General features: G+C 46.7%; 1 protein-coding gene across 1 annotated transcript in view; it reads left to right on the top strand.

Annotated features, from left to right (window-relative positions):
• The first annotated feature begins 8,464 nt into the window (after positions 1-8,464).
• Positions 8,465-26,247, top strand: part of SNTB1 (syntrophin beta 1) — a 116,159-nt gene continuing 98,376 nt past the window's right edge. The window contains exon 1 of the mRNA XM_037381275.1: positions 8,465-9,088. Within this exon, the coding sequence (XP_037237172.1) occupies positions 8,566-9,088 (523 nt within the window). The 5' untranslated portion in view covers positions 8,465-8,565. The remainder of the gene's footprint in view (positions 9,089-26,247) is intronic.

The following is a 26,247-nucleotide window of genomic DNA, read 5'->3' on the forward strand; positions in this document are numbered from 1 at the left end:
ACTGTCTTTAGGAATTTTGTATTCTCTGGCCAAGCATACACTTCAATTATACAAGCTTATCACTGTTATCATGAATGCATTTTTACTCTTATAGTAAATGTGCAGTAATAGTGGTTTTATTGTTTATGTTTTAATAATGGATTGCTACCCAGAAAAAAATGAGGAACACTGCTGTAGGCAACTGGGAAGCAGTCCAGAGCTACCCTCCTGTGTGTTCTTGGTGCTGGATTTCAGAGGCTCTCATTTATTTGTTTCAGTTCAAATCTGTAAGAAAGTGATTCTGTATTTGCATTAGCAGGAAGAAGCATATTCTGTTAAAATCACCCCCTTGTCCCCCATGTGTTTTGTCTCATTACACGTGGTAGAACCAGATTGCCAGATGAAGTAAGTGTACTCGGCTAAGTAACTGTGGTGACTATCCCACCAGTTGTTAAACACATTGTACAGTTTCTAATACTACTCTCATTTTAGCAACCTAATATTGATTTATACCTTATCAATAGCAAATAAAACTCCAGTACTTCAAAACCCACCCAGCATTTGAAGCAATGTTTTCCATTAACAGTGTGCTTCAGCACAGTCTAGTATCACCTACCAAAAGACCAAACTTCTTACACAGAGATGCAAAAAAATTAACCTTCACCATGACACTAATTTTAAAAAGGATTCAGCCTATTCCACCCTGACAGAAAGTTATTCAGTATATCCATGCTAAACATGATTTTTAATCCTGGAGGCGGAGACATTAAATACATAAAAATGCATCTGGTTAGTACGTTACATATATTGGTCACATGCCAGGAGGCTTCTAGCACCAAATCTAGGTAGACCCTTTGGGCAGAAGAAGGGACAGTGTCAGCAGCCATAAATAGGATGGATAGGATAGGATAGGATAGGACAGGACAGGGCAGGACAGGACAGCTTGTTGTTCCCTTCTCACATAACCAAGAGCGTGCATACCATGGAAAAGCTAATGGGGATGTGGTTTTGCACTACAGGGTGGTGAGGAAGACATTATATCTAGAGATTTCAGCATCCCCTGTGACTTTCTCACCCTTTAATTCCACCCCGAATATTAAGAAGTGTCATTGTCCAGCATACATGATAGTTTCCATTAAATAAGGTCAGTATACTTCATAAAGAGAAGTATTACTGTGCCCATTAATGGATGAGGAACTAGGACACAAAACTCTGATTTGTCCACAGCCACACAGTTAAGACAGTGGCTTTCAGAGCCTGCAGGCCAGGGGCTATACACAAGAAAACACTGACATAAAGAAAAAAAAAAACCACAACCAAACCCCAACAACAAAACAAACTCCTCACCCCCCTTGGCAACAGCTATTCCACTTCGCAAATTTGCTTCAGGAATCTTCCAGGCAGATGGGAGAAGGGCTCAAACATCCCTCCTAGGACCCATTGTGCAACAGGTGGAATTAGCAAAGGATGCTTTAATGTCATATAACCAATGTCACTTACATTTTGGTGTCAAATACCTTTACAGTTTTTCAAAATGGCATTTAAAGCAACTTTGTGGTTTGTAAATATGGTGGGTTTACTTCCAATAGAAATCTCTGATTTAACAATAAACTGTGGGTCCATTTTACAATCTTAACGGTGAATGGATCTGCTGTGTGTAAAGGAGCTGCTCCTACCCTGCCTCACACACCTTCCCTGGTGCTGCTTTTCTTTCAAGTGATTCCTGTCCATGGAAAGCTAACTCAGACTGATTGCATTAAAATAAGAACATGCCTTCAAAGTTTCCCTCCTGGACCTACCTTATAATTTGATCTGGGCAAACAAGCACATTGTCATAATTCCCCCAACATGATGGTTCCCATCTTAATTAACTGTAGGTACTTTGTGTCTTATTTCTAGAGCACAAGAGAAACATCCAAGAATCAAAAATATCCTAAAGCTGTTTCTCTTTTCTCCGAGGTCAGCCTTCCATTGTCCTCCCTGGACTTACACCTGATTCACAATGCTGTGAGAAGAGAACTAGCACAGATACTATCTGGAGCAAGAGGAGGAACTAATCCCTTGCAGAGCTCGAAAGCGAAACAAAAAGAATATGGCAATGCCACATACACATGCAAAAAAAAATAATAATACTATAGAGGACCTGGAGGTGAGCACTATTGTTCCCAGTGTTCCAGTGACAGGTTTGTACTCTCCCATTCCTTGGTGGAGCAGGCTTTCTGCCGGTCCATGCATCGCAAGTGCAGCACAGGGCATTTCTTGGGAAACCCACTACTTCTGCTCCAATGCAGTTCTACTGTGAGATGGGTCAGAGCAAGATCCCATCTGCTGGTTTGCAGCTCATGTTCATTGTTGGGTGAGCTCAGAGGGGCTGCCTGACCTCTTTGCCCTCTCTTACAGTGGCGATGAGGGAGCAAGGCACTCGAGAGGACAAGAATCGAGACATCTTTGCTGCTTGAAGTATCAAGTTGCTGCTCCCATGAGGACAGGTAGGTAGGGGAGCCTTGCTAAGGTCCTGGGGGACTCCCAGGGATCCCTTCTCCTCCGGTGACCAGCAGGACCATGTGACTTCCCTCTCATGGGCTGGGGGTGCTCTTGGCAGACAAACTCATGCTGAAGCCATAGCGTGAGCTCAGCATCGTCTTTGCAGGACCAATCTTGGTGAACTGCCTGATTCCAAACCACAAATTCCTTTCTTCATTTCCCTTCTGTCCTAGCAGACCACTTCTGTTTCCCACCATTCTAACAGGTTGATTTATGGCCCTGGGAGCTGCATGGAAAGGAGAAAGATGACCTTAGTTCACCTGTGCCAGGGTACAGCTGGAGCTCAAGGCTACAGAAGGAGCAAACTCACTTTTCCAGCTGAACTGCTCTGCACAAAGGAGGCAAACACTTCTTGCACCTGCACAGCCTGACAGCCCCTCTCCTGCTGTGGGGCAGCAGGCTGCAGGCACAGGCGTCTGGGGACAGCAAATACTGCAGGAGATCCCAGGACAGGAGAAGCCCAAAGACCTCATGGACAGTGTGCTTCGCAGGCGCCACAGCACGAGTTGGGTGGGAGGCAAGGCACCTCCAAGCGAGTCTTGCAGCAATGTGCAGGATTTGACAGGTCAAGGACATAGGCATGAAGACTTTAGGGTGTGGGGTCAGAATCACATGGTTGTTAACACATGACATATTACACCCCTGCAGCATTATAAAAAATAAATAGGTTAAGAACAGGAAAGAACAAGATGGTAAAAATGCTTTGGTTGCTTTGACACCCAACCAGATTAACCTGTTTCTGATGAAAAGGGCTGAAACATGTTGGATGAAATCTGGAGATCCACCATCTTTTTCCTCATTATTTATTATATATTCAAGAAATAACTGCAATGCAAACCCTTCTGGTTTTGGCTTTTAAAACATATTCAGCTTAGCATAGGGAGCGGGGGGAGATCAGTATGCAAGAGAGAAAAAACTAATTCAAGAAACTGCATAGGGACAGGATCAAAGTAACTTGGAATGAAAAAGTTAAGAGACTAATGCACTGAAAGAGATCTGCAGAGCAAGTGCAGGACACCAAGACAGAAAAAATTCTGCTATAGCATCAACACTGTAGTTATAAACCTTTATTTTCAGAGTTCATTGGTTTTATTCCTTTCATAAAATTCTTTGAAGCCAAGGCAAAACTTTCTAGAGTTCTGAGCTTACGTTGTCTGTTTTAAAGCAATTTTAACTATAGCAGGAAGCAGCCTCAGATCTGTGCACACAAGAAACCTGCATGCTTCCTGGCACCCGCTTTTGCGTTCACTTGCGCCAGAGTTGTATTTGCAGAAGGGAGACGTGTTCATTTGCAGCCTGACCCATAACCCCCTGGCTGTGGGAACACTCTTTCAGTTTGCCTACCTAACATGTGACTCGGGTAGGTGCACATACAGATTTCACACACATACTTCTTTCATGTACACACAAGTAGGTTCTTGCTTTGAAAAACTGAATGCATGAAGCATTTGCTGGCACAGCGCTATGCATCAATTTTATTTTTAAATGCCATGATGTGCGTAAAAACCTGGATAGCTTCAAACTAGGAAAAGAAAAACAATGCTTTCATAGTTTTGAAAATAAGCCATGATGCAACCTCCAGATTATGAAGATCTTCAGGCGGTCTTGACATCTCCATAACCCCACCAGCACCAATGAGTAATGATAGCTGAATGCTGACATTAAAGCCAACAGGCTCCCTCAGCGCTGAGGAAGGGGTGGATCGCTCTGGGGGACTGGGTGGATTGCCAGCTCCCCAATGGCCATGCCTGTTGCAAGGCGTGACACCGGTCAAGTGAGAGGTCCCACCGCCATGCAACAGGGGCACCTGCATCAGGGCTGGAGCTTGCCCTGCTGCATCCCAGCATGCATAAGACATAGGAGGGGCTGCCATGGGGGAACGAGTAGGTTAAGTTCAGGCACGTTTCTCAGAAAGACTTACTTAAACTTGGCTGCTGCAGTGTTTGGGATCACTGGAGGAACTGGACTCCCTTCCAGCTCTCTCATTACTGTCAGATTTCCAGCACTGGGCTTCCGACACTGGACTTCCTTCCTGTCTAGATCCGTCTGCTGAGCTGGTCGGTGTCAGGGTAACAAGATGGGAACATCATTATCCAGACCTGATTTTGTCTAACCTCTGCCATCTGAAGTATGTTTGAGGATCTCAACCCTGTTTCCAATTTAAAGGCATTTTGAATGAGCTGGCTTAGAGCTATCATTGCTACACTGATAATGTAAAAAGGAAGAAAAAAAGTGCTAGAAGGGCTTGAACGTCTCCCAAAAGTCCTTCAAAAATTACTTCTGTGCTACAGAATAGCACAGGCAGTCATAAAGAAGCCACAGCTATAAAAAGGTTCTCTTGAATCCTTATCTTCTCTGCCTGGAAGTGGGGTGGGAGCTGTGTTCCCTGCACTGCTGTTTGAGCGGCGAGTTTGCGTATGTGGCCTTGCAATGGTGGCGCTGTCAGAAGGCCAGTTTATTTACAGAAGATGTGAACACCGACCTCTTTGCCTGAAAACTAGAGGAAAAAAACCAAGAACAGGCAGTGTCCTGACTCTCCAGTAGCCCCTCTGGTAAAGCTGAGCCTGAAGAACCTCCTCAGCATCACCCTCCCAACACTTTCTGCACTGCTTTTCCTGTATTTTTGTTCTCACCTGCATGCACACCCCACAAACCCCTTCCCCTTGCTTGGGCACCCAGGCAATGTGTCAGACATCACTGCTGTGCTGCTGACCTGGATGTGCTTTGGTGCTCCTTGTCCTGGGAGGCAGTTTCTGTCTTTTCCAACCTCCTCACTTCTTCCAGTTCACTGAATTGCTCCTTCCATTTAGCCCCTTCACTTTAGCTGAGCTCACAGTCCAGCGCAGATCAAAGACCTATTCAACAGCAGCTATTAACATTATCTTGCCCAACAATTTGTTTATACAGCACGAGTGAAAGGGCCCCTAATCTAGTTCAGGCTTTTACATGCTGCTTAAATTCAAATCATAAAAGATGATTATTTCACTTGTTTGAAAGGGTCCCTTTTCCACAGCAGACCCTTTCAGAACGGCAAGTGATGGAGAGAGACTTTTTGTTAAGCTTTGTCTGCACTGAAAGTCTTCCTACCCGTGCCACTGCGCATCCTGGCTTCCTCGCAAATAGTCACCCTGAACACTACAATTGCAGTGAGGGTATTTACAGATTATGTGAGAAACATCACTGTCAGGAGAAGCTTGTAGCTGAAATTAGGAATTTGCACTCTGCCATGCACTTGAAACCACTAGGGACCAGCAGCTGACTTTGGAGGAACAGTTTTCTCTGTTGCAAACCTGGGCGTTCAATAGCTGCACACCCAATTAAACACCTATTTTTTATCTTCTGTTCCTGCTCCTGCTGCATGAACCTGTATTTCAGAAACTACCCTTGCAGGTGTGATTAGCAGACCTGAGGATGGTACTATTGGCAGGGGTACCAAGGAAGAAGTCTCATTTATTTCTCTCTTTCATTTCTTTTCCTCAGTTAAGCAGCCAGAAGTTGCTCTTGGGGTACACAGAGACTCAGGGTACACAAACACAATTGCAAGTCTGCACTCCTAGGACAGGGAAGCACAGACATCAGGTATCAATCATGCTGTCTCTAGGCAGGGAGACAATCTGGGATACCATTTGTCTTGGGCCTGTGCCTTAGCATCTCTGACATTATCTTCCTTGTCTTTTATTTTCAAGATTAAAACGTCACCTCTGTTTTCTTACAGCTCCAAGGCAGGGAGGAAAGGGGAAGAGGAGGCAATGAAAACTGCTATAAAGACTTTTTCATACCAGGGACCAATATATTGCATGCTGGCCCTAGGAAACTTTATTATTTACCTCTGCTGGAATGGGAAGGGAAAATAGCTGGAACAAGCACAGCTCTCGGATACACGCGGTGCAATTGTCTATACAAGGCAGTTCCATGGGAACCCCACCGGAGAACCAGACGCACTCGGCAAACACAGCCAAGCGCACAGCGCACTGAAGGAGAAGTGTGAGGCATTAAACATTTCCTTTCCTTCCTCTATTACCTTTTCACAACAGGACAGAAACCATCTGAATATTTTTTTCCTTGTAAATTTTCTGAAATGACTTAAAAAAAAAAATACTTAGAGTCACATTTCCATTAGCAGCAGCACTGCTTCTTTACTAATTCATGAAGAAAAAAATATAAAGTAATCGGTAAGAGCTGATCCCTTGGAAAACAGAGGTGCCCATTTTGGTAAGTCAGCTTGGTCACTTGGGCTCAGACCTACAGAGGAATGTGAGTGCTAGGACAGTCAGCATTGCAACACTAGATTTTTGCATGCCTGTCCTTTCCTCCCCACCCCTTCTCTCACCTACCTGAAGCTGCTGGAACTGAACAAGCACACTCATTCACTACGCCTGGCACCTGGGAATGGGATTGAAAAAAAAAAAAAAAGCACCCACCCAAACACCCAGGGTGTTGTAGCTGAGCTACCTAAATTAGCTAGTGAGAAATGCTGGAGAAAAGGGCGTGTTACAGCCTCCTCCTCCCATCTCGGGTTTAGGTGCCTTGTTCAGGTTTAGCGGGACATGCCGCTTTTCACTCTGGCTTCACAGCCCTGAAACCTTAATTATAGCTTTTCACCTTGCGTTAATTAACATGAGAAATGAAGAGACCTCTCTTCAGTCTGCATTTTCTCCGCCCACCCGTTATCCTTGAATAACCCATCACCTGTGGGTTCTGGCTCTCCCTAGGTGCAGGGTTGCATTCCTACCAGGCAGGACGGACCCGTGCACAGATGTAGGAGGGCTGAGTCAGAGCCACCTTCTGCCATCTTTTGGAGGGAAGGGGATGTGTAGCCCACCGCGAGGGGCATGGCCCGAGAGGCCCTTGGAAACCAAGGCAAGCTTGTCCCGGGGTGATCCTGTATGTAGGTCCTACCTAGGCTGACCCCAGGTTGCCCAGCCCGCGTTAACCTGGGGCACTTGTGTGCACCTGGGAGCAAAGCCCAGGTGTCAGGAATGAGTGGCATCGCTTCAGAGAGGAGCAACATGCGGCATTTAGGGACCCACGTGACTGAAACGAATGGAACTAACAACTGTCACTAGCCATCCTGACCTCCCCAAAGTGCTGCTCCCACATGCACCAAACGCTCCAGAACCGCTGGAGTTTTCAGCCCAGTTTAGGAAGGAGCCAGAGCTGTTCTGCAAGGAGCAGAAACAAAGGCTATTCAGGATGCGCTTGGTGCCCGCAGAGTCACATCACTGTGGGGCAGCACCCCCAGGCCCTCTGCTGGCATCTCCAAACCGCTGGTGGCGTCTCCAAACCAGCCGTGTGAAGGCTTTGTCCTCTCCGGTGCTCTAGCGGGAGCCTCCAACCCCTCACTAGGCACGCAGCTGCTTCCGAGGAGGAAAGCGAGTAGGGGGAAGCTGCAAAATGGGCAACGTGGCCTCCAACAGCCCTAAAATTTCGTAACCAAAGGGCAAAGAGAACAGTTCCAAAATGCGCAGAAGTACCGGTGACAGTCACCGCCCTCCTCCCGCTGAGCCGCCGAACGACGGGGGTTCTACGTTCACGCAGTTGGAATCGACGCTCCCTCTGTGCCACCGACTACTTCTAATCCGCGTTATAAAAAAGTCTCGGAGAAGCACAAAGTTGCCTTCCCGCTGCACGCCCCCTGCCCGCGGCCCCACCGCCCCCCTGCCGCGGGCACCCGGGCAGCGCAGCCGGGGGCGTCACCGCCGCTCCCCGCGGGGCCCCGCCAGCGCTCGGAGCCCCCCGCCCCGCCGGCTGGCAGGGGGCCACAGCTCGGCGGGGACGTGTCCCTCCGGGGGGGGGTGTGGGGGGTGGGCCGGGACGCCCCCGGCCACGCGCGCGCTCCCCCGCCCCCGGCCACGCGCGCCCGGTCCGGCGGCGGCGGGCGGTGCCGCCAGGTGCGCCCGCCCCGGCGCGGCCCCGGGGGGGCGGCCGCGGCTCCTCGCCCCACCCCGCCGCGCCGGGAGCTCACCGCCCCGCGGCTGAAGTCCGGTACCGCCGCGCCGTGCCGGGGGTGCCGTCACTGGGCGCTTCCAGCATGCTCCTAAGATGGCGGTAGCGGCGGCGGGCGGCGGCGGGGGCGGCCGGGCGCAGCGCAGCGGCTGGCTGGAAGTTTTGGTGCGGGAGCGCTGGCACAAAGTGCTCGCCAACTTGGGCGGCGAGGCGCTGGTGCTGAGCGGCGAGGAGCGCCCCGACGGCGCGGCCCACAACGGCCTGGGCGGCGATGGGGCGGCGTGCCGCGGGGCCGAGGGCGGCGGGGGGGCGGCGGCGGTGCGCACCGCCTTCACCGACCCCCCCGAGCAGGTGCCCGAGGCCGTCTCCAACAAGAAGCGGTGTGTGAAGGTGCTGAAGCAGGAGCTGGGCGGGCTGGGCATCAGCATCAAGGGTGGCAAGGAGAATAAGATGCCCATCCTCATCAGCAAGATCTTCAAGGGGCTGGCGGCCGACCAGACCCAGGCCCTCTACGTGGGCGATGCCATCCTGGCCGTCAACGGCACCGACCTGCGGGATGCCACCCACGACGAGGCGGTGCAGGCGCTCAAGCGGGCCGGCAAGGAGGTGCTGCTGGAAGGTAGGGGCGGGGGCCGGGGGGCAGCCGGGTCGCCGGCACGTCCCGGGGCGGCGGGCTTGGGGGGGCAGGTGGGCTCGGCAGCCGGAGAGACGGCGGAGCCGAGCCGAGGGGGGTGAGGAGGTGCCTCCGTGCGTCTCGGTCCGCTCCTCCGGGCGTCGTTCCAGCAGGGAGAGCTTACACCGCGCCGGGACCCCCGACGGTACGCGTTAAGGTGGCCCCTCCGGCGGGGACAAGCGCGTTACCGGGCAGCCGGGCGGGAAGTTTCCGGCTCCGAAGCAGCCGGCGGAGCCCCCCAGCCCCGGCCGGTAGCGGCGGCGGGTCGGCTCCAGGGTGAGAGCCTGGCCGAGCCCCTCCGGGTGAGGGATCCGCGGGATCTGCCGTCTGCGCGTTTTCGTGGCTTTTCAGCCCAAGAAAGGGGGGGGGAGTTGGGTGCCGGGAGAGGACAGGGTAAGGAGTAAAGCGACCCCCCGGACCGTAAGGGCTTGGGAGACTTTCCCCCAGCCCAGCCATCTGGAAATGCCCGCCACCGCTCTCTCCCCCAGTTCCTTCCACCACCCCACTCCCGACTAGGGATGAGGGAGGCAAAGAGACTTGGACGAAGCTGGCAGTGCCTCCCTGACACGGTAACTGTCCCTGCAAAGCAGTGGCTTTCCTTTCTCGAGGGTGACTGAAACGGTTCTGGAAGGAGTAGCCTCAGCAGCCGAGCCCAGAGTAAGGAGCAGACGTTGGTGTGTGTGGAGGGAGGGTGCCCGCCCCCCGAACAGGACGGGTGTTGGGCAGGGAGCAAGTAGAAGCAGAAGCCAGGTTCCCCAGGACGGTGAGTTCCTGAGAGGTGTTCACAGGTGTTTGATCCTTGTCTTCTTACAAGGGCTAATTTACTTGCTCCACCTGAGAGTATGAACAGCTTCAGAAAGGCCCTTGGCACGGATTTGGTAAAGCGATTAACACACTGGCTGAGAAGTTCATTTACCTGGAGGTCAGTGGCATCTGAGGCATGCTGCTGTGCTGTCATTCCCTGTGCTGTCCGTTGCCTTCCTCCAAGCCATCCGTGCTCCCACCTCCCTGTGCCTGTAGCCCCTTTGCTACCACATGTTTTTTTCACGTGTGTCTTCATGGTGCTCCTTCAGAGAAGCAAAGGAGGTGCTGCTGCTGGTTAGGAGGCACAGCTGAGGGTCACCCCTGAGCAGCCGGCTATGGCAGAAAGTTACAGAAAAAGTTTGAAGGGAAGACAGGAGGAGCAAACATCATCTGCAGTCATGTGTGCTGAGAAACTGGTGTTCTCCACTTGACAGTGAAAACTGTGAAGGAGTTAGTGCCCCATGAGGATTTAAGAAGCTGAGGGCAATTGTGTCTCCCCCCCCCCGCATGCCCAGTGCTGCTCATGGGACCAAAGTGCATAGCGTCCTCAGTTGCTGCAGCTGAACTGTTGATAAAGATACCTGTGAAGTCTTAACAGGAGCTTCTTTTTGAGGTCTGAATTGAGGCTGGTGCATCTGAATTCTGTCCCTGGTTTGTTTTATGCAGTTTAAGGGCTTCCTGGGGTGCAGGCCAGGCAACCGCTGAGCTTTGGTGTGATCCAATGACAGCACATCGTGCTTGCAACGGTCTCCCTCCCTCCTTGTAGTGCCTGCAGTAACCACCTGAACAGGCTGCTGCTGTACCAGTCTTTAAAAAAAAATCCCTCAGTTTTCTTCCCGGTAAGAGTGAAGATGAAGCTGTTTCAGCGTGGACTCAGCACCCTCTTTCTCTCCCCTCCTTTCATCGCAGCTGTTTTCTTGCATTTTCTTTGCTCTGTGAAGGCTGATGTGCCTCAGTGGATGTTTCTGCAATTGAATTTGTAATTTGTAAATCGAGAGTGTATTTCAGTAGTCATCCCTCTTCAGATTTAAAATACTCTGGCACTGAACTTAGTGTTTTGTCCTGCCTTTCTCTGGCTATTTCAGCGGAGTAACCAAAATGAGAGTTGGCCACAGCATTGCCCCAGAGACGCTACTCCCTTCAGCCAGGAACCTCTCTACATGAATGGCTTGTGTGAACACGCAGTATAAAACAGTTCTCTGGGATTCAATGTCTAACTTTGAAACTCTTTCTTTGGTAGTGCAGTCTAAACCGGTCTTTTTACTACTAAAGCAAGAAAAATCCAAAAGTATTTTTTCCCTTTAAAGTATAGGAGGGAGAGCCTTGATTTTCCTTTTCTTCCAGACAATAGGAATTTGCCATTTCCTGACTTCTTAGAGAGTTGTATCACAAAAAAGCAGCCTGTGCTGGGGCAGGCAAGACCCCTGTGCAGCTCCTCTCTAGGATCTTTCTCCAATTGACAGAGCAATGCCAGCATGTGTTCCCAGGGTCAAAAATGTAACATTGACTTTTTCAGGGAGATTCTGAGACTTGCTTGTGACTTCCAGAAAGCCAAATTTGCAAAGGCACGGCAAGGTGTGAAGCACAAGGGGTACATTTCATGGTGCAACAGGGCTCTGGGTATTACCCAACGCGTTGTGCATTCCTCGAAAAGGTCTTACAGTTGAATTTCATAGGGGTTATCAGCAGTGAAGATGTGGTCAGTATGGCTCAACAGACCCACCATCAGAGTGCTGGAGCCTGTCTGTTATATAGTGTCCTTCCTAAAATTGCTTGCTCAGTGAAATGAGGCATTTACTAACTCAGCACTGAACTGTAGTCTCTCCTGCATTCCTGTGTGGGGAGGAAGGGAGCAGAAAATCCCTCCCCAGCCCTCTGCACTGTGTGTGGGCAGCAGGGCTGGCACTGGGGTGGGTGGCAGGAGGAGGAAGGCCTAAGAAAAGGGGAAGGGATGGGGCAATGCTTCGTTTTAACAGTTGCCCCTTTTGCTGCGTTGATCGTTGTCTCCGAGCTGTGGGAATAAGAGATTGCGTGCTGAAGGTTTAGGGGTGGCATGGCTGCCGTAGCTGTGCTGGGGAGGGGGCGTGGGCACAGCTGTAAAGCACACTGGGAGAGGTCCTACTCTAGCAAATTTAATAGCCTTGCAAAGTTGTTCTGTCCTCTCATTTTCCATTGCTGAAGGACACCAGTCTGTTGCAGTCCTCACTTGTGTAGTCCAGCTGCTAAGCTAAAGTATCCGTTCCTTCTTACAAGTCTGATCTGTGGCATTGGCCAGGGTGCCTTGAAATCAGGTCGGATTTGGTAAATGGAAGGGAAATAAGGCAACAGGCGGCATTGCCATAGGAGGAGCTGTAAGGCAAAAGATTCAAGAGGAGAGGGAGGTGATAGTGAAGAAGGACCTGAGCCCTAAGAAATCCTGCTCTCTCCTCATCTGCAGGGATGGACCTCTTCTGCCTGCAGGGTTTAATTTCCTGTGAGCTTTCCGTCACAGCTTGGGCACAGGTGCAGGGGAGCAAAGCAGCCAGTGAGCAGGGGTAGGGGAAGCACTGGTGTTGTGCTTGTCAGCCCTGGGTGGCTTCTCAGGTGTTCAGAACATCAGGACGGAGCTTCTCAACCGCGTTCAGGAGCGCAAATAATTCCCCTATGTGAGAGATGAGACAGCCTCCTGGTACAGTGCTTATTTGAAGGCGTGGAAGGCAGCTAAAATTATCATGACAGCTATTGTTTGTACATATAATTTCCCTGCGGTTCTGTTAAACCGGGTCTTCTTAAATAAGCACTTTGGAAAATCAAGAGCCTCTCTTGTGCCATGTGAAGCACATTACATTCAAGTGACTCTCAAGACACGAAAGGTGTTTGCTTTTATCAGAGCATCCTAGATGAGAGCAGTCCCTCGGCATGCTCTGTAATCAAGCTGGTTGTGCATGTATTCTCTACGTGTTCGGTGAAAAAATGAAAAATTGAGGTAGCCTGTGCTGATGTCAGACAGGGCCCTTCTGCATGATGCTGTATTTGGATGTGGTGAACCCCCCCCCTCCCCACATTAGTATGTTTTTTGCTAGCTGGCTGCAGGATATTTGTTTCAATTGCATCACTTCCTAACTTGTTAAATGTGTGCGGATGAGCTTCTGATGATGGTGGTGGAAGGTACATAGCAGGAAAAGGAGTATCTTCTCAGTGTTGCTAGAGTTTTTAATTGGTTTTGAGCGATTCCCAGTTAAGCTAACACAATTGCAAGGTAGGGCTTACAGCTCCCGTGAGAAGTGGCGCTCGCAGCCTATGTGGGTTTGCAGAAATTTCCCACTGAGAGGCAGCCTCCTGCATTGTGAATTTTAGGGTATGGATGGTAGACTATAGTCCCCTCTTCTCTAGCCCTCTTGAGCATAATCCACAGCTTTAAAGCAATGTGAGAATAAGCATGGTGCAGCCTGTACCATAGTAACATGTATTATTTTCCAAACAATATTCCTGTAAGAGTTGTAAGAATTCTCCCCTTCCTACCCTTTTAAAATTTTCTTTGGGTGAAGCGAAACAATTTTGCTTGTGTGAATTACATGATCAAATAATGTAAAATAGGCAGGGGCTACTTGTTGACTGTATTTTCCTATCTTATCTATGTTTTCATTGTCTTTCAGTAAAGTACTGACAACAGGAGATTTCAGGAGATTTCTGGGGGTTAACAAAATACAATATTTATCCAAGAAAGTGTGTCTCTTACAAGTATAGGGAAAAAATGAGGCACAGGGCACTTAATAAGTGCCTACGTGACATAAATACTTACTACAGTCAGGGCTGTAAATCTCAGTGATTACAAATTGTATGCATAGTTACTCTTTACACTTCTAGTAAATGTAAGGAGGAAACACTTGAACTTTTTTTTTTGGTGCCAGCGAAATATCAGTTAGGGAAATGCTTTATACTTGGAGATTGTAGCATGTTTCATAGCCTGTGTAGCTGCCCTTGGCACACATCAGTTTGAAAGTGAAATTGAAAGGGAAAGGAGCAGGTAATCTTATTCTCAAGAATAGCAGGTCTAAGCAGTCCCTGAGAATCTCGGGTTTGATTGTTTCAGCTGCCTGCAGCTGATGGGGAAGCTTGAGTGGGAACACTTGATGTGTCTTTCATTGATTAGATTAGATTACAAGCTAATTTAGCAGTCCAGACAGCCTGTATCACTTTTCACAGATAAGAATCAGTACATCTTCTTGCAGTAAATCTGGTACAAGTTCTTTTTCTCGGTTACTGTAATGAAAATAAGGCAGTTGTGGGCAACACATTCTTGGATTTATTTGAACCAAGTGCAGGGTGCCCCCTCAGCCCACCCACCTTGGAAATCATATACTAAGTCCTATAGAAGGGACTTAGTACCAGCTCCTTAAGGGCGCTTAGAAGATTAAATGTGTCTAGGGATCTGGGATTCAATTGCACATACAGAGTCTACATGTTAAGTATCATTAGAAAAAAAAAAAGCATTTTTTAAAATCCCAGCAGTAATTCCTTTGTGGAAGATTAAATTGAAAACTTGGTATAACTCTTTGAAGAATCTTTAAACTGTTTGAGTAAAATTGAAAGCTGAAGGCTTTTGCTATGGGGAATGAAACAGTGTTTGTATCTTAATTTTGCTGTGGCAGATGCCTTTTCACTGAAGGCCAGTCCCACCTTCCCAGGAAGGCATTTTTACATGAGTGATGGCCAGCAGCACTGGCCTCCCCCGATCCCTGCCACGGTCAGGAACGCTTGCTGCGTGTCCGTCCCGAGGGAGCTGGTGAGGAGACTCCGTAATTCAAATTAGAGTTGGATTTGGAACAGCCCAATACAGGTACTGATCCCAGTAGGCTAATGGTTTCAGGTATAGGTTTGGAACAATTTAATTTATTTTTTTTTTTTTTTTACTTTCTTAATCTTGCTGTTTTCATAACACTTGGTGTGGAGTTTCTCCTGGTAGTAATTTATCTGTAAATTTGACTGTAAGTATAACATCCATTTGCGTGCATTCAGAGTTCATAAGTGTTATTTCCATTCCATTTTTCTAATTTAGATTTCAGATCGTAGGATTATTTTATACTTTATTCTGCAAGATTATGTTGCCATGGCTACTTGTTAGAACTGGTATAGCTACTTAAGGAGAAGGGAAATCAGAGGAAACAGTAGTTCAAGAGAGCAATAGCATATGTAAATGAACAAAATATGATGGGAACAAAGCTGTCCTGGCACTGCATGGGAGACTGGCTTTCCAAATCTGAAAAAAATTCTTCAAGCATCTCAGAAAAATAGTTGGTGAAGAAGGGATGGCAACAGTTTCTAGAACATGCAAAAAGTCTGAACTATATATCATATAGGGTTTGTGAATAGCCTATATAATGCAGTTTTGCTGGCCTTGATGGGGTAGGTGGAGGTGAGTGAGAGTCACCTCTCTTAGCTGCTCCTGACCCCCCACTGGTCTTGCTACAGCAGCTGTAGCTGGTGTGAAGTGAGCTTCACTTGGCTCAGCTGTGCCACCTCTCCAAACCTTAAATGATGTCAGGCAGAGAAAAACGCTGCTGTCAGCATGAGCTGTGTCTGTGCTAAGGGTCTTTGCCAGGACATCTGTACTTTGAGCAGTCAGGGAGAGCATCATACTGTTGTGGTGGATTGGGAAAGAGCTAGGAGCCTGAATAGTAGGAATAAGTAGTCTGTTTTGGCAGGGGGACAAAGGTCGTTAATGGTAGAGATGGGAAGGTACATCAGGGGAGTGGCAGCATTTGTACATGCCTTGAGGAGCATCACTGCAAGGAGGGGGTTAGAAGATGTTTGAGGTAAGGCATGGCTAATTTGGGCTAGAGAAGTGTGTGAGAAACTACAAGGTATGTAGAAAGTGTGGAGTGCTACGTGTTGGAGAGTGTGTTACGAGCCTCCTTTGTGCTCTTAAATAAATGGCTGTCAGCTGCTATTTTGCAGGACCGAGAAAGCTGTTCTGTGAGGCTTGGTCTCCGTGCTTCAAAAGATGGTTAATGGCCTTGCCTTCTGTGCCTTGCACTTCTGGAAGAGAGAGGATTCCTTGAAATTACGGCTCCCAGCAGCTTGCAACCTCTCAGTCCAGCAACACTGAATAATGAACGAGGATGCGAGAGTTTTTTACCTAACTCTGCTTGCAGGAGAAGTTGGGAAAAGACAAAATTGGTTAGTCCATTGTCTGCTTAGCTTTCAAAACATACTTTTCTCCAGAATGTAATTTAACAGACTTGCTTACAAAAGGTTTAATCAACTGTGACTAGTCCTTCAGATTGCTTTACCGCTAGGTAGGTATTGCCTTGCTGTTGGGTTAAGTTTGTTCCTTCACGTAAATTAAATTAAGGGACATAATTTCTGCATAACTTTTTGGCAGAGTTGAATTTCCGGCTGCTGCTACTGTACATTTCTGTTACGGTCTGGCTTTAATTTTGTCTGTCTTGAACTTGAACTGCTGAACTCGTTACAGCTTTCACTGCGCATACACTAAGGGCACGACAGGGTAGGTCACTGCCAAAGCAACACATCTGTATTGTAGCCATTGAATAAAATGGAGTTCTTAATTGTAAGGAAATGAGCCAGAACAGTAGATGTGGAGAAACTATCTCTGATTAGAAATGATTAACATACAGCACACTCCTTCTAAAAATGTTGTGCAGCTTTTTGCTGAACTGTTGGAAGTTATGCTAGTTGGCACAGCTCTAAAAGTCATCAGAACTAAGGCTGTGGCTGGGTTTATTCCTCATGGCTCAGGGATGTTTCCGTCTAAAGATGATAATGTATTTGAGCAGTGAGTCTGCTTCAGGCACCACACAGGTGAGTAACTTGTGTGTGTGTGCGCATCTGTGTGAATAGCTTCTGTTCACTTTAATAGCATGCTAAAAAATGGTAAATTCCTGGTATGGGTATCTGAGAAACAGGATCCTTTTTCCCAAGTATCCAAAAGTTAGAGACATAATATAAAAATAAAATTTTAAAACTTTTTTTTTTTTATAAAAGGACTGTATCAGAATATGAATTCCCTTTGGCAAAGGAGGCACTAAACTGATTTGCTTCAACAGATAACGTGACCTCATGGGACTATTTATCAGCCTTGTGCACTTTCAGGGAAATGGGACCATTAGTTAAGCTTTATGTTCATTTGCCATAGGCATCTTCTGCTGGTGCAATACCTGTTTTGGCTTTTAACATAATCAAGTAGTTATGAGGGAGTATTGAAAGCTATACCGTGGAAATAACGTACCTCCACTCTTGTCTGAGTTATTTCAATAATAGCTGTTTTCAGGATGATTTACTATCCTGACACCTGTGTTTTAACTGCCATTGGCTCGGATTCTACAAGTGGAGCAAGAGGCAGCTGTGAGAAGATGAAGATGCTGGAGAGGTTTACTGTTATCCAGCATGTAGCTTAGGAAGCTGCTGTAAACTAATAGTTTTACCTCGGGCAGCGAGAGTTTATCTGTTTATCCTGGAGTTTGGGCTTTAATCACTGTGAAGCAGCCTGGAAGGATGGAGCTGGTAGGGGGGCTGGCAGGACAGCAGTGGTAGATGTGATTTCCCTCGTAGCAGGCAGCTTCCGGTTGGTCTTACTCTTGTCAGGCAGGAGCCAGCAGGATCCTTCTCTTGCTGACATGAAGCCAAAGGAGGGATTTAATTACTGGATGTTCAGGAATATTTTCCAGGAATGAGGTGAGCAGGATTTACCTTCAGTACTTGCTGCTTGAATTGTTTGTGTGTGGCTTTTTTTTTTTTTTTTTTGGTTGATTTGGGGGATTTTTTGTTTTGTTTTGTGGGATTATTTTTTAGGTTTGGTTTGCTTTGTGGGTTTTTTGTTTGCTTTTTTTTTTCCGTGTTGGGTATGCTGTGGACAGAAAAATGGCTTCCAAATTACCGTTGTTTCCCAAAGAGCACATGATTCTTGGTAACTCTCCGCCCCTTTTGACTTATTTGTCCTGTCTCATGCAGTGACAGATTTTCCTGGTACCCAGCCTCCTCCATCAGCGATATGTGGCTAGGATGGAGGGGTGTCTCTAGAGAACCAGCAGGGTTACCTACTATATAAATATGTACCTAGGCACAGAGACACACACCATAAGGTGTATTTATATGCATACTTCTGTAATGAACAACACCATCAACAGGCTTCCCTTGTTTGAGGCTTGACCTTCAAATGTGCTTGAAGACAACACGGTTGCTACCAGCTTTACGCTGCTGGGGTTTTGCCAGGTCTGGAGGGGCTGAGCTAGTCCCTGTGTTACCCATCAGGTCTCTGCTGTGAGGGCAGCATGGTGGGCTGTCCTGGCTGTATGGAGGGGCTTTACGTATCACACCTCTGTGAAGCCTCTTCCAGAGCTGGGGATGTCACTGATTGTGAGCTCCGTCGAATAAAGTCAGGAAGATGTGCTTACTGCAAGAGAAGGGAGCAAGCTTCAAGCTGGAATGACTTGGATGATGACAGCAGGCTCTTGGTGAAGAGCTCCAGGTGTTATTAATGTGCTTTGCCTGAATTAAACCCATCTAGATTTCAGAAGCTTGGCTAAATGGCTGGTCCAAGGGTTAACATAGCACAAATTCTCCAAACAGCTGAGGAAGTCCTGACCACAGTGGTGGGGACAGACACAAGCAACACTTAAACCTGCGGACAAACCTCAAGGTGCTGCAGATGCCACAGCTAATCTGCTTGAAGCCATTGTTGCTTTTGAGGCTTTTGCTGGCGCCGTCTTTAGGGACAGCGATTGAGTTGCAGGCTGATGCTGGTATATTTGTAGACATGGCTCTTGTCTAGCCCTGAGGGGGAAATCTGTATTCTTTTAAAAATTTAAAATTTAAATTTTAAAAGAGAAAAGAACCTCATAGTAACTTCAGTTGTCTTCATGTTTGTGGAACACTGGAGAAATGTCTGACCAAAAAGGCAATAAAAGAAAACATTTTAACTCTGGAAGAATGCAAGTTAAAGAAACTAGGTTTAAGAAGTTCCTAGTCCATTCAGCGAACAGCTATCTGTATAAATAAGCAGACGTAAGTGATGTACGAGGGCAGGTCATAAAGAAAACATTGCAGTAACAAACGAGTGGATTTTCCACTTAACACGTTAAAATCAACCTGAAAGGCTCCGTTAAGGAAAGCCATAAATTGCAGTTCTAAGAGATAGCATATAAAATATCCCTGAAACTCAAAATGATCCTATGTCAGTTTTATCTTTTCCTTTCACTGTGTTATATCTATTTTAATAAACATGTGGGATAGACTATCAAAAGAGCAGCACTTTGTCTGTGAAGCCTTGAGGAAATAAATAGTGAGTTGGGCATATTGTAAACCTCACCCAATAAAAATAAACTTAAATTGACTCTGGTCTTTGCCTGTGTAAGGACTGCTATGCTAGGACCATTCTGTGTTGATATGCTAGGCATACCTTGAAATGTTAGTATTTAACGCTTGAGCTTTCTTTCAAATCCTTGCAGAGCTTTTTGTCCACGTGCATAAATGGTCTTAAGACCTTAGAAAGGTTTCAAGGTTCACACTCTTAATAAAATATTGAGAATAAATACCTTTGGGGTTTTGAGGAAGGAAAGGAAGGGTTGACCTGAAAACATACAAGTTTCTGTGGAAATCTTTACGATGTTTTAATTTTGAAATGGCATTTTATATTTAAAAAGAAAGCCATTTGCTTTCAAAAGGCTAATTTGAACTTGCTTTTTTTCTAAGTAGGATTTTCTGTATGGAATAGCAGAGAATTGCCCAATGTACCTTCTTCTCGTGGAAAATCTTTGCAATTGTGCCACATTTATCAACAGGCAATTTTCATGGCCGGAAAGTTTTGACCAACTCAATGCAGTAGTTTTTTTCCTCACTTTCTTAAAATGTGTAATTAATTTTTATAATTTAAGGTATTTATTCTGTTCTTTGGAAACTTTACGCATGCTGTTCTCCTTAATCACTTTGTTCTGTTATTTTTCTATCAATATGCATGTTGTGCAAAGTGGATAAGGATGTATATTTGGTACGAGCCAAGACAGATATGCTTCCAGTGGAGAAGTCACAAGTGAAATATTACATGAATTCCTGTAAGAAACTTACATTTGATCTTTTCAGTTAGTCATAGTTCTGGGGCTATGCTTCGTTGTTTCAATGAAGCTCTTATTAGAAGTCTTGATTTCAGAGGGAAATGAGGAAGAAACTTCTTGAGTCTCTAAAGCTTGCCTAAAATAGCTCTTCTAAGTGTAATTTTAATACCTCCTCAATGCAGCTGTAAATTAAATTGGGCCACTACCTTTTTAGGTCTTGCTGTGTTGAAGACTTTGTGTAGAATTGTATGCATATGAAGGAATCAAGAAATGTTCATGAAACCATGAAGGGTGGGAAATTATTTCTGTGGGGGACTATACAATGAATTATTTTGTTTTTTATTTTCCTTTTGCTTTCTGTTCACTATTGTGTTGGCTGATGTTGGTTTAAATGTCACTGTTTAATTCCAGAGCTGACCTAGCCCTGGTGTTGACACCGCTATAAACATCTATCAGCGATTCTGTCATGGGCACAAGGTACAGGTGGGTAAACACATATAGCATATGCCATGAGCTTGCATGTGTTTTGTACATGCATTTGCTCATATCCAAGACAGAATTTGTTTGTTGTCAGTGCTGTATAGATTAAGTTAATTGTTCTATGAAAATGGAAATAAATAGAATCTTGATAATACCTGCTCTGAAGGAGTTTCTGGGTTGGTTCATTTGCTGGAGTGCTTTGCAGGAGGCTGCACCTGCAATTTTGTTTTTTCTTAGGGTCAGTGTTCTCCACCCAGACCCGACTGTCTGTGTCTGGTTGTCTGCAGCCAAGCCTCCAGCGATGAGTGGGTGATAGCCAGGCTAGTGGGGACAACCTTCCATCTGCTAGAGAGTGCCAAGAAAGGGGAGTGACTGTGGAACAGAAGGTAGGAGAGCAAAAGCCGCCTCCTCTTTGAGTTGGCATGTGCTTTCCCATTGATTTCCATGGGATTAGGGTATTTTTTAGCAAGCAATATTGACGTAAATCTCTGATGGGGGAAAAAGAGGTGTCTCTGATACCTACTGCATTCATTCTCCTTTAAAATAATACGGACAGTTCTTTGGTCCTTCCTGGGTGACTCACTTCGCTGGCTTCCTGCATGGCTGAACAAACCCGCTCGCAAGCTTTTCAGTTGAGCCTCTCTGTTAACATGCTGCTTTACTGTGCTTAGCAAACCTGACTCAGTACTCCCCCTCTGCAACCCTTTTGACTTGTCCCTCCTCCCTTTCCGCTGCCCCAAAGACCTTGTAAAAGCAGCATTGTAAAATAGATGCGGCAGGAGTTCAGTCTCTGAGTTCAGTCATTTTGTGCAATAATAATTGTTTAAACAATTGTTCTTTCTTAATCTACTTTTCTGTGCTAATCACCAAGGTTGAATAATTTGGCGCAGTCGGATCTGTGCCTAAGCTGTGGGTCCTTGTCTCAATCAAAACGTTACTTCTGAAACCTCCACAGTTACTTTCAAACTCCAGGGTGACAGAGACCGTATCACCAGCTTTCCAAAGGGTGTTTCAGGTTTTCTTTCTCGTTCAGAGCTAAGCTCTGACCTCTGCAACGTGTTTTTTAGACACACTAAAAATAAAGTTAAACTGGAGCAGGAAGCAGTCATTGTTTTTGGAGACAACAAAAATGTAGTTGCAGGTGAAGGCTGGTTTGTAGAGCTGTGTTTTCTCCAAAAAGCTGCACCCAGCAGAAATTTGACGGCTTTCCTGTTGAACGGGAGTTTTTTAAGTGCCCTCCTGCCCTCTCTATAGCACTGCCAATGCACACATGGTTCTCCTGGACAAACTAGTTTGCTACTACCTTGGTGCCATTGCAGTCTGTAACGCCAGACTGTGACAGTCACCAGAGATATTCTGGGTTTGCAGAGTACACCAGGCCCAAAGTCTCTGCGTGTCTTGCCTCTGACCCAATGATACAATGCTCCTCTTGCCCCCACGCCAACCCCCCTTGTTTTTTCTGGATGTCATTAACCTCCTTTCTTGCCTCTTACTGCATCATTTAGGGTGGGAGGCAGCATCAGAAAAAGTTTGATGTTTATCAGCCTGATTATGCAGGAAAACCTGCAGTTGTAGCTGAACAAGTTAACTGCATAATCAAAACGTTTGCTTGCAGACTTTATCCCGGCTGGCTGCTTTGTGTGTCTGAAGGCTGGCAGAGCCCCGCTGGGGATCAGCGCTGTGTCAGGGCAGGCTCCATCAGCTGCTGATGGCCACCTGGCAAACAGCCAGACCTGATGGTTTTCTTTATCTCTGAAGAGGTGCTAAGTTGCAACCACAGTTCAAGAGTGATTGAAAAGTGACAGAATTGGTATCGTCACAAGACTGTACATAAACTGTAAGTCTGCTGTGTTTCGTGTCTGAGGTCTTGGGGGAATTTGGGTTAGCTCGGGAGCCCTGAGGTCTCCAGACCTGGAATGCAACCCAATTACCTTGTGGTTTCTTTCCTTTTAAATATAGGCATCGTTAGAATGTATAGTGAGCTGAAATTAACCCCTGGTTTTAAACTTGTAATCATAGGTTTGGAAGAGTGTTGCAAAGAAAGCTCTTACAGTATTACATGAAGAGTAGCCAGTTAAGAGCATAATAACAGATTCAGGAAAGTCGGGTGAGACACAGCTCTGCAGTAATAACTCCATGCTTTTTGAACGTTATTCCCTTGATAAATGCTAGGAAAAAAGGGTAATGTGAGTCTGATTCAACAGGCACTTCAGCTGCAGTGCCCCTGGCATCAGCTCCTCAGGGGTTGAGTTCTGGCAGAAGGACCCCCATGGTGCTGCCTGAGCCCTCTGAACAGTCCTGCTGAAGGACACTGTGTATGACACAGTGGCCAAGGAGGACGGAGAAAAGAAGGCCTGTTCATCTCAGCTTGCTCCAGGGGGACGTTTGCTTCTGCCCCAGGACCACCTGCTACCATGTTCCTGTTTAGTATGGGAGGTGATGGAGGGGACTGAGCTGTGAGGGGCACTGGCAGCCCCTCTCAGACCAGCCGTCCTCACGGCTGCCTCACGCTGGAGGATCCACGACTTCTATGCACAGGTACTCCTTGAAAGTGCTTGTAAAGCAAAAGTAGGTCACACCGTCTCTTCAGCCTTTAAATAAATACTGTGAAATAACAACATGTGAAAATAGATGAAAATACTCCTCTTTGCAGGCTGAAGTGGGGTGGGCAGGCAGCAAGGGCAGGCAGAACGTCCTATCCATCTCTCCGCAGCGTGTGTATAGGCTGAAGTTTAGCATGTATAGGCTCCTCTCGCTGTGCCCTGATCCTATAACTGCATAGATGAGGATGACCTTTGTGTACGTAACATGTCTTAATTGATTTCATTGAAGCTAAGTTTGGGTAAGACTGTGCAAGACGAAGACACGTGGTTTTGTTTTTCCTCTCCTGTGGGCATACAAGTGCTGATTGCACTATATAAAGCTGCTTGCTCTTGAGTCTGTCGCCATTCAAGGTGAGGAGAAAAAGGGTTTGTGTTTTTATTATCATTCCTCCCTCCCAACCTGTGCTGCACCAAAACAAACAAGCAAACAGTAGCGATTGCCAAGGAGGGAAGAACCATTTTGCAGATTGTAGCTTTTTCCGCTGGACAAATGTAGCCACATTTAACTTGTTTTTAAATGTTGACTATACAAATTAAACTCCCAGTTTACACAGTTGAGATTTTCATGGGCACTCCACACAAGAATTCTCAAAGTGCAGCATTTTGAAATGATGACTTTTGCTAGGAACAGTCTTTGGGGAAATGGGACAGTGCTTGTGTTTTTACCCTTCCCCCTTCGACGCCAGCCTGTGTCAGGCCAGTGATGGGAGCCAAGTGGGAGAACTGTGGCCAGTTCTGAACAGATCGGCCTTTGTATCCCCAGCACAAACATCCCTCTTCTTTCCGAGGGAACGGGCAAAACGGGTTCTGACCCAGCACGACCGGCTGTTTGCGGCTTGTCTGTCAGCAGGAGAGAGACAAGTGCCTCCTCTGTGTCCTGTTAAAACGCTGCTGCAGAGCGAACTGTTGAGCAGGCAGTTAAACAGTTTGGATCTTTGTAATTCAAAGGTTAACATGGGCCACAAGGTATTTCGTCTGTGTCACAAGACTGCCCAAGTCACTCTGCAGAGGTTTTCTCCTCTGGTTAGAGGCTCACAGCTGCTTCGCTGCCCAGGAGCATAGCATGGAGCCATGCAGAAGCACCAGTGCCCAGCAAAGCTGCTGCTGGTTATTTCTTTTCTTGGCAGCTTAAGTCTTCAAGTGTTTAGTGGGAATACTTTTTGTGGGAGCAAGTTAGCAATGACAAAAGCCAGTAATAAACCTCTGTCATTGCTTGTTACTTTGGAAGATGTGCCCTTGTGAAATTTAGGAGGAGAGCTGGAGTTGATGTAAAGAGTCTAATACTGCCCTTTTCATTTGTATAATATAAACACTGACGCTATTCAGGTGCTTGGTATTTTTACTGGTCCTGAGTAAACTCTGTTCAACTGAAGTTACTTCCCAGGGCCCAAGAGCTATTCACATTTTTCCTGAGCATGGTGTAGATTGGAGCACTTCTTGCAGTAGCAAGGTGGGATGTCTGAGACTGTGGTTTCAGGCTTTGCCGTGTTGTTGGTATGGCTCCTTTGGCTTTATCTCAATTACCCATCAGAGGAAGAGGAGGAAGACACTTAAAAGCTGTTTCTATCCAGAGCACTGCTCAACTGCTGCATCAGCTGAGATTCCCACTGTCTGTCCTCACAGCTCAGCCTGGCACATTGTAAGCTGCTGAGGTTATTCAGGCTGATCCTATCTGTAGCAAAGTGCTTTGATCACCAGGGCCAATGCTTTTCACACCCTACCAGCTGTGTAGCGAATGTGGTCTGATTTCTGTGTTTTCTAGTTGTGCCCCAGATCATTATGCCTCAGTTAATGGCATGGAACCAGGCTTGGGTCATGGGCAGCTGTGAAGCCGGAGCCTACAGGAGATCCGTACATCACCTTCAAATGTTCTGTCTGTATTTGCAGTAGTGGTGATGGACTGTGTGAGGTGGGCCCGGTGGCTGGCTGCCACGGTAGGCAGTGTTATTAATGTCTAGCAACACTGATTAGAAATCGAATGCTACAGGATCTTTGTGCTGGAGACAATGCCTATGCTTTGTTCCTCTGGCTCACTTGTTAGACTGATCCTTCTCTGCTGCTCTGTGGTTGCGGGCTGGGCAGGGCTTCAGCAAATAAAGCCAAGCGGAACATGCCTTTTCAGGTCTGATTAGCTGGCATGCTCCCTTCTGAGTTGTGGGTTTTGATGTTTGTGCTGTAGAGGTCACAACAGAGGGGAAGTGTGATCGTGGTGCCTTGGTGTGTGGGGTCCTGGCATGGTCTTCCCTCTGGGGCAGGGGAGCACTGAGCCAGCACAGCACTAGAGTGGATTGCGGCTGGGATGCTGTCGTCACCCACTGATGTTTATTATATGCCATGGGGCAGGAGGGAAAATTCTTCGCTGATACCATCCCCATACCACATCTGCCAGAGAAATCTGTCTCCTTGGTAGTTTCAGACCTTGCTGGGCTTCCTGGCAGCATCCGTCAGCCAGACCGCAGCCCAGGCTTCTAGGTAGACTTTAATTTGCTATCAAGAACGATCATATTAATGGCTTAATTTTATTTTTTAGCAGCTATGAAACAGATTTTATGTGAATGAAAGTGCATTGTTTGAGCACTCGGAGAGTGCAGAAGAGAGCCCTTTACCTCCTAAATTTTTTACGTTCTTGAGTAATTGTGAGATATGCTAACAGGGAATGTGTTTTAACAAGGATGCAGAGCTAGAGGCCACGTGAAATGAAATTTCAACCTGTGCTTCTGTCAAGCTGTAAAAAGGCATTTGACTTTGTTTTGAGGGTTAATGTATGGGATGCAGTCTTTGCTCTTAAAGGAACATTATCTAATTGGTTTGGGCTTTTGGTTGAAAGGATAAATCATTCTCACCTTTCCTCTGTTTTTTATTATTATTTTTATTTGTAAAATGGACTTGCTTGTATCTTTGAGTGCTTCCTCTTGCTGGCTTTACACTGTGTCTTTTTACTGATTGTGTAGAGACCTTTGCTGTCCCCAAAATCTCAGTTTCTAATTCTGAGCGTTAGAAGGTAATAGGCAGAGAAAGGTGCTTGTGATTTTGTTTTCCCCTTTTTTACGGTTGTTCAGACCTTTAGAGGGGATTCCTCTTATGTTTGGCATTTAGGCTACACTGAGCATCCCTGCTCTCAGGATGGGCAGCAGAGAGAGAAACACGCTGAGTGGTCCTTGGGAGA

The sequence above is a fragment of the Falco rusticolus genome, chromosome 3, assembly GCF_015220075.1.
Source record: "Falco rusticolus isolate bFalRus1 chromosome 3, bFalRus1.pri, whole genome shotgun sequence".
In the NCBI taxonomy this organism is placed as follows: domain Eukaryota; kingdom Metazoa; phylum Chordata; class Aves; order Falconiformes; family Falconidae; genus Falco; species Falco rusticolus.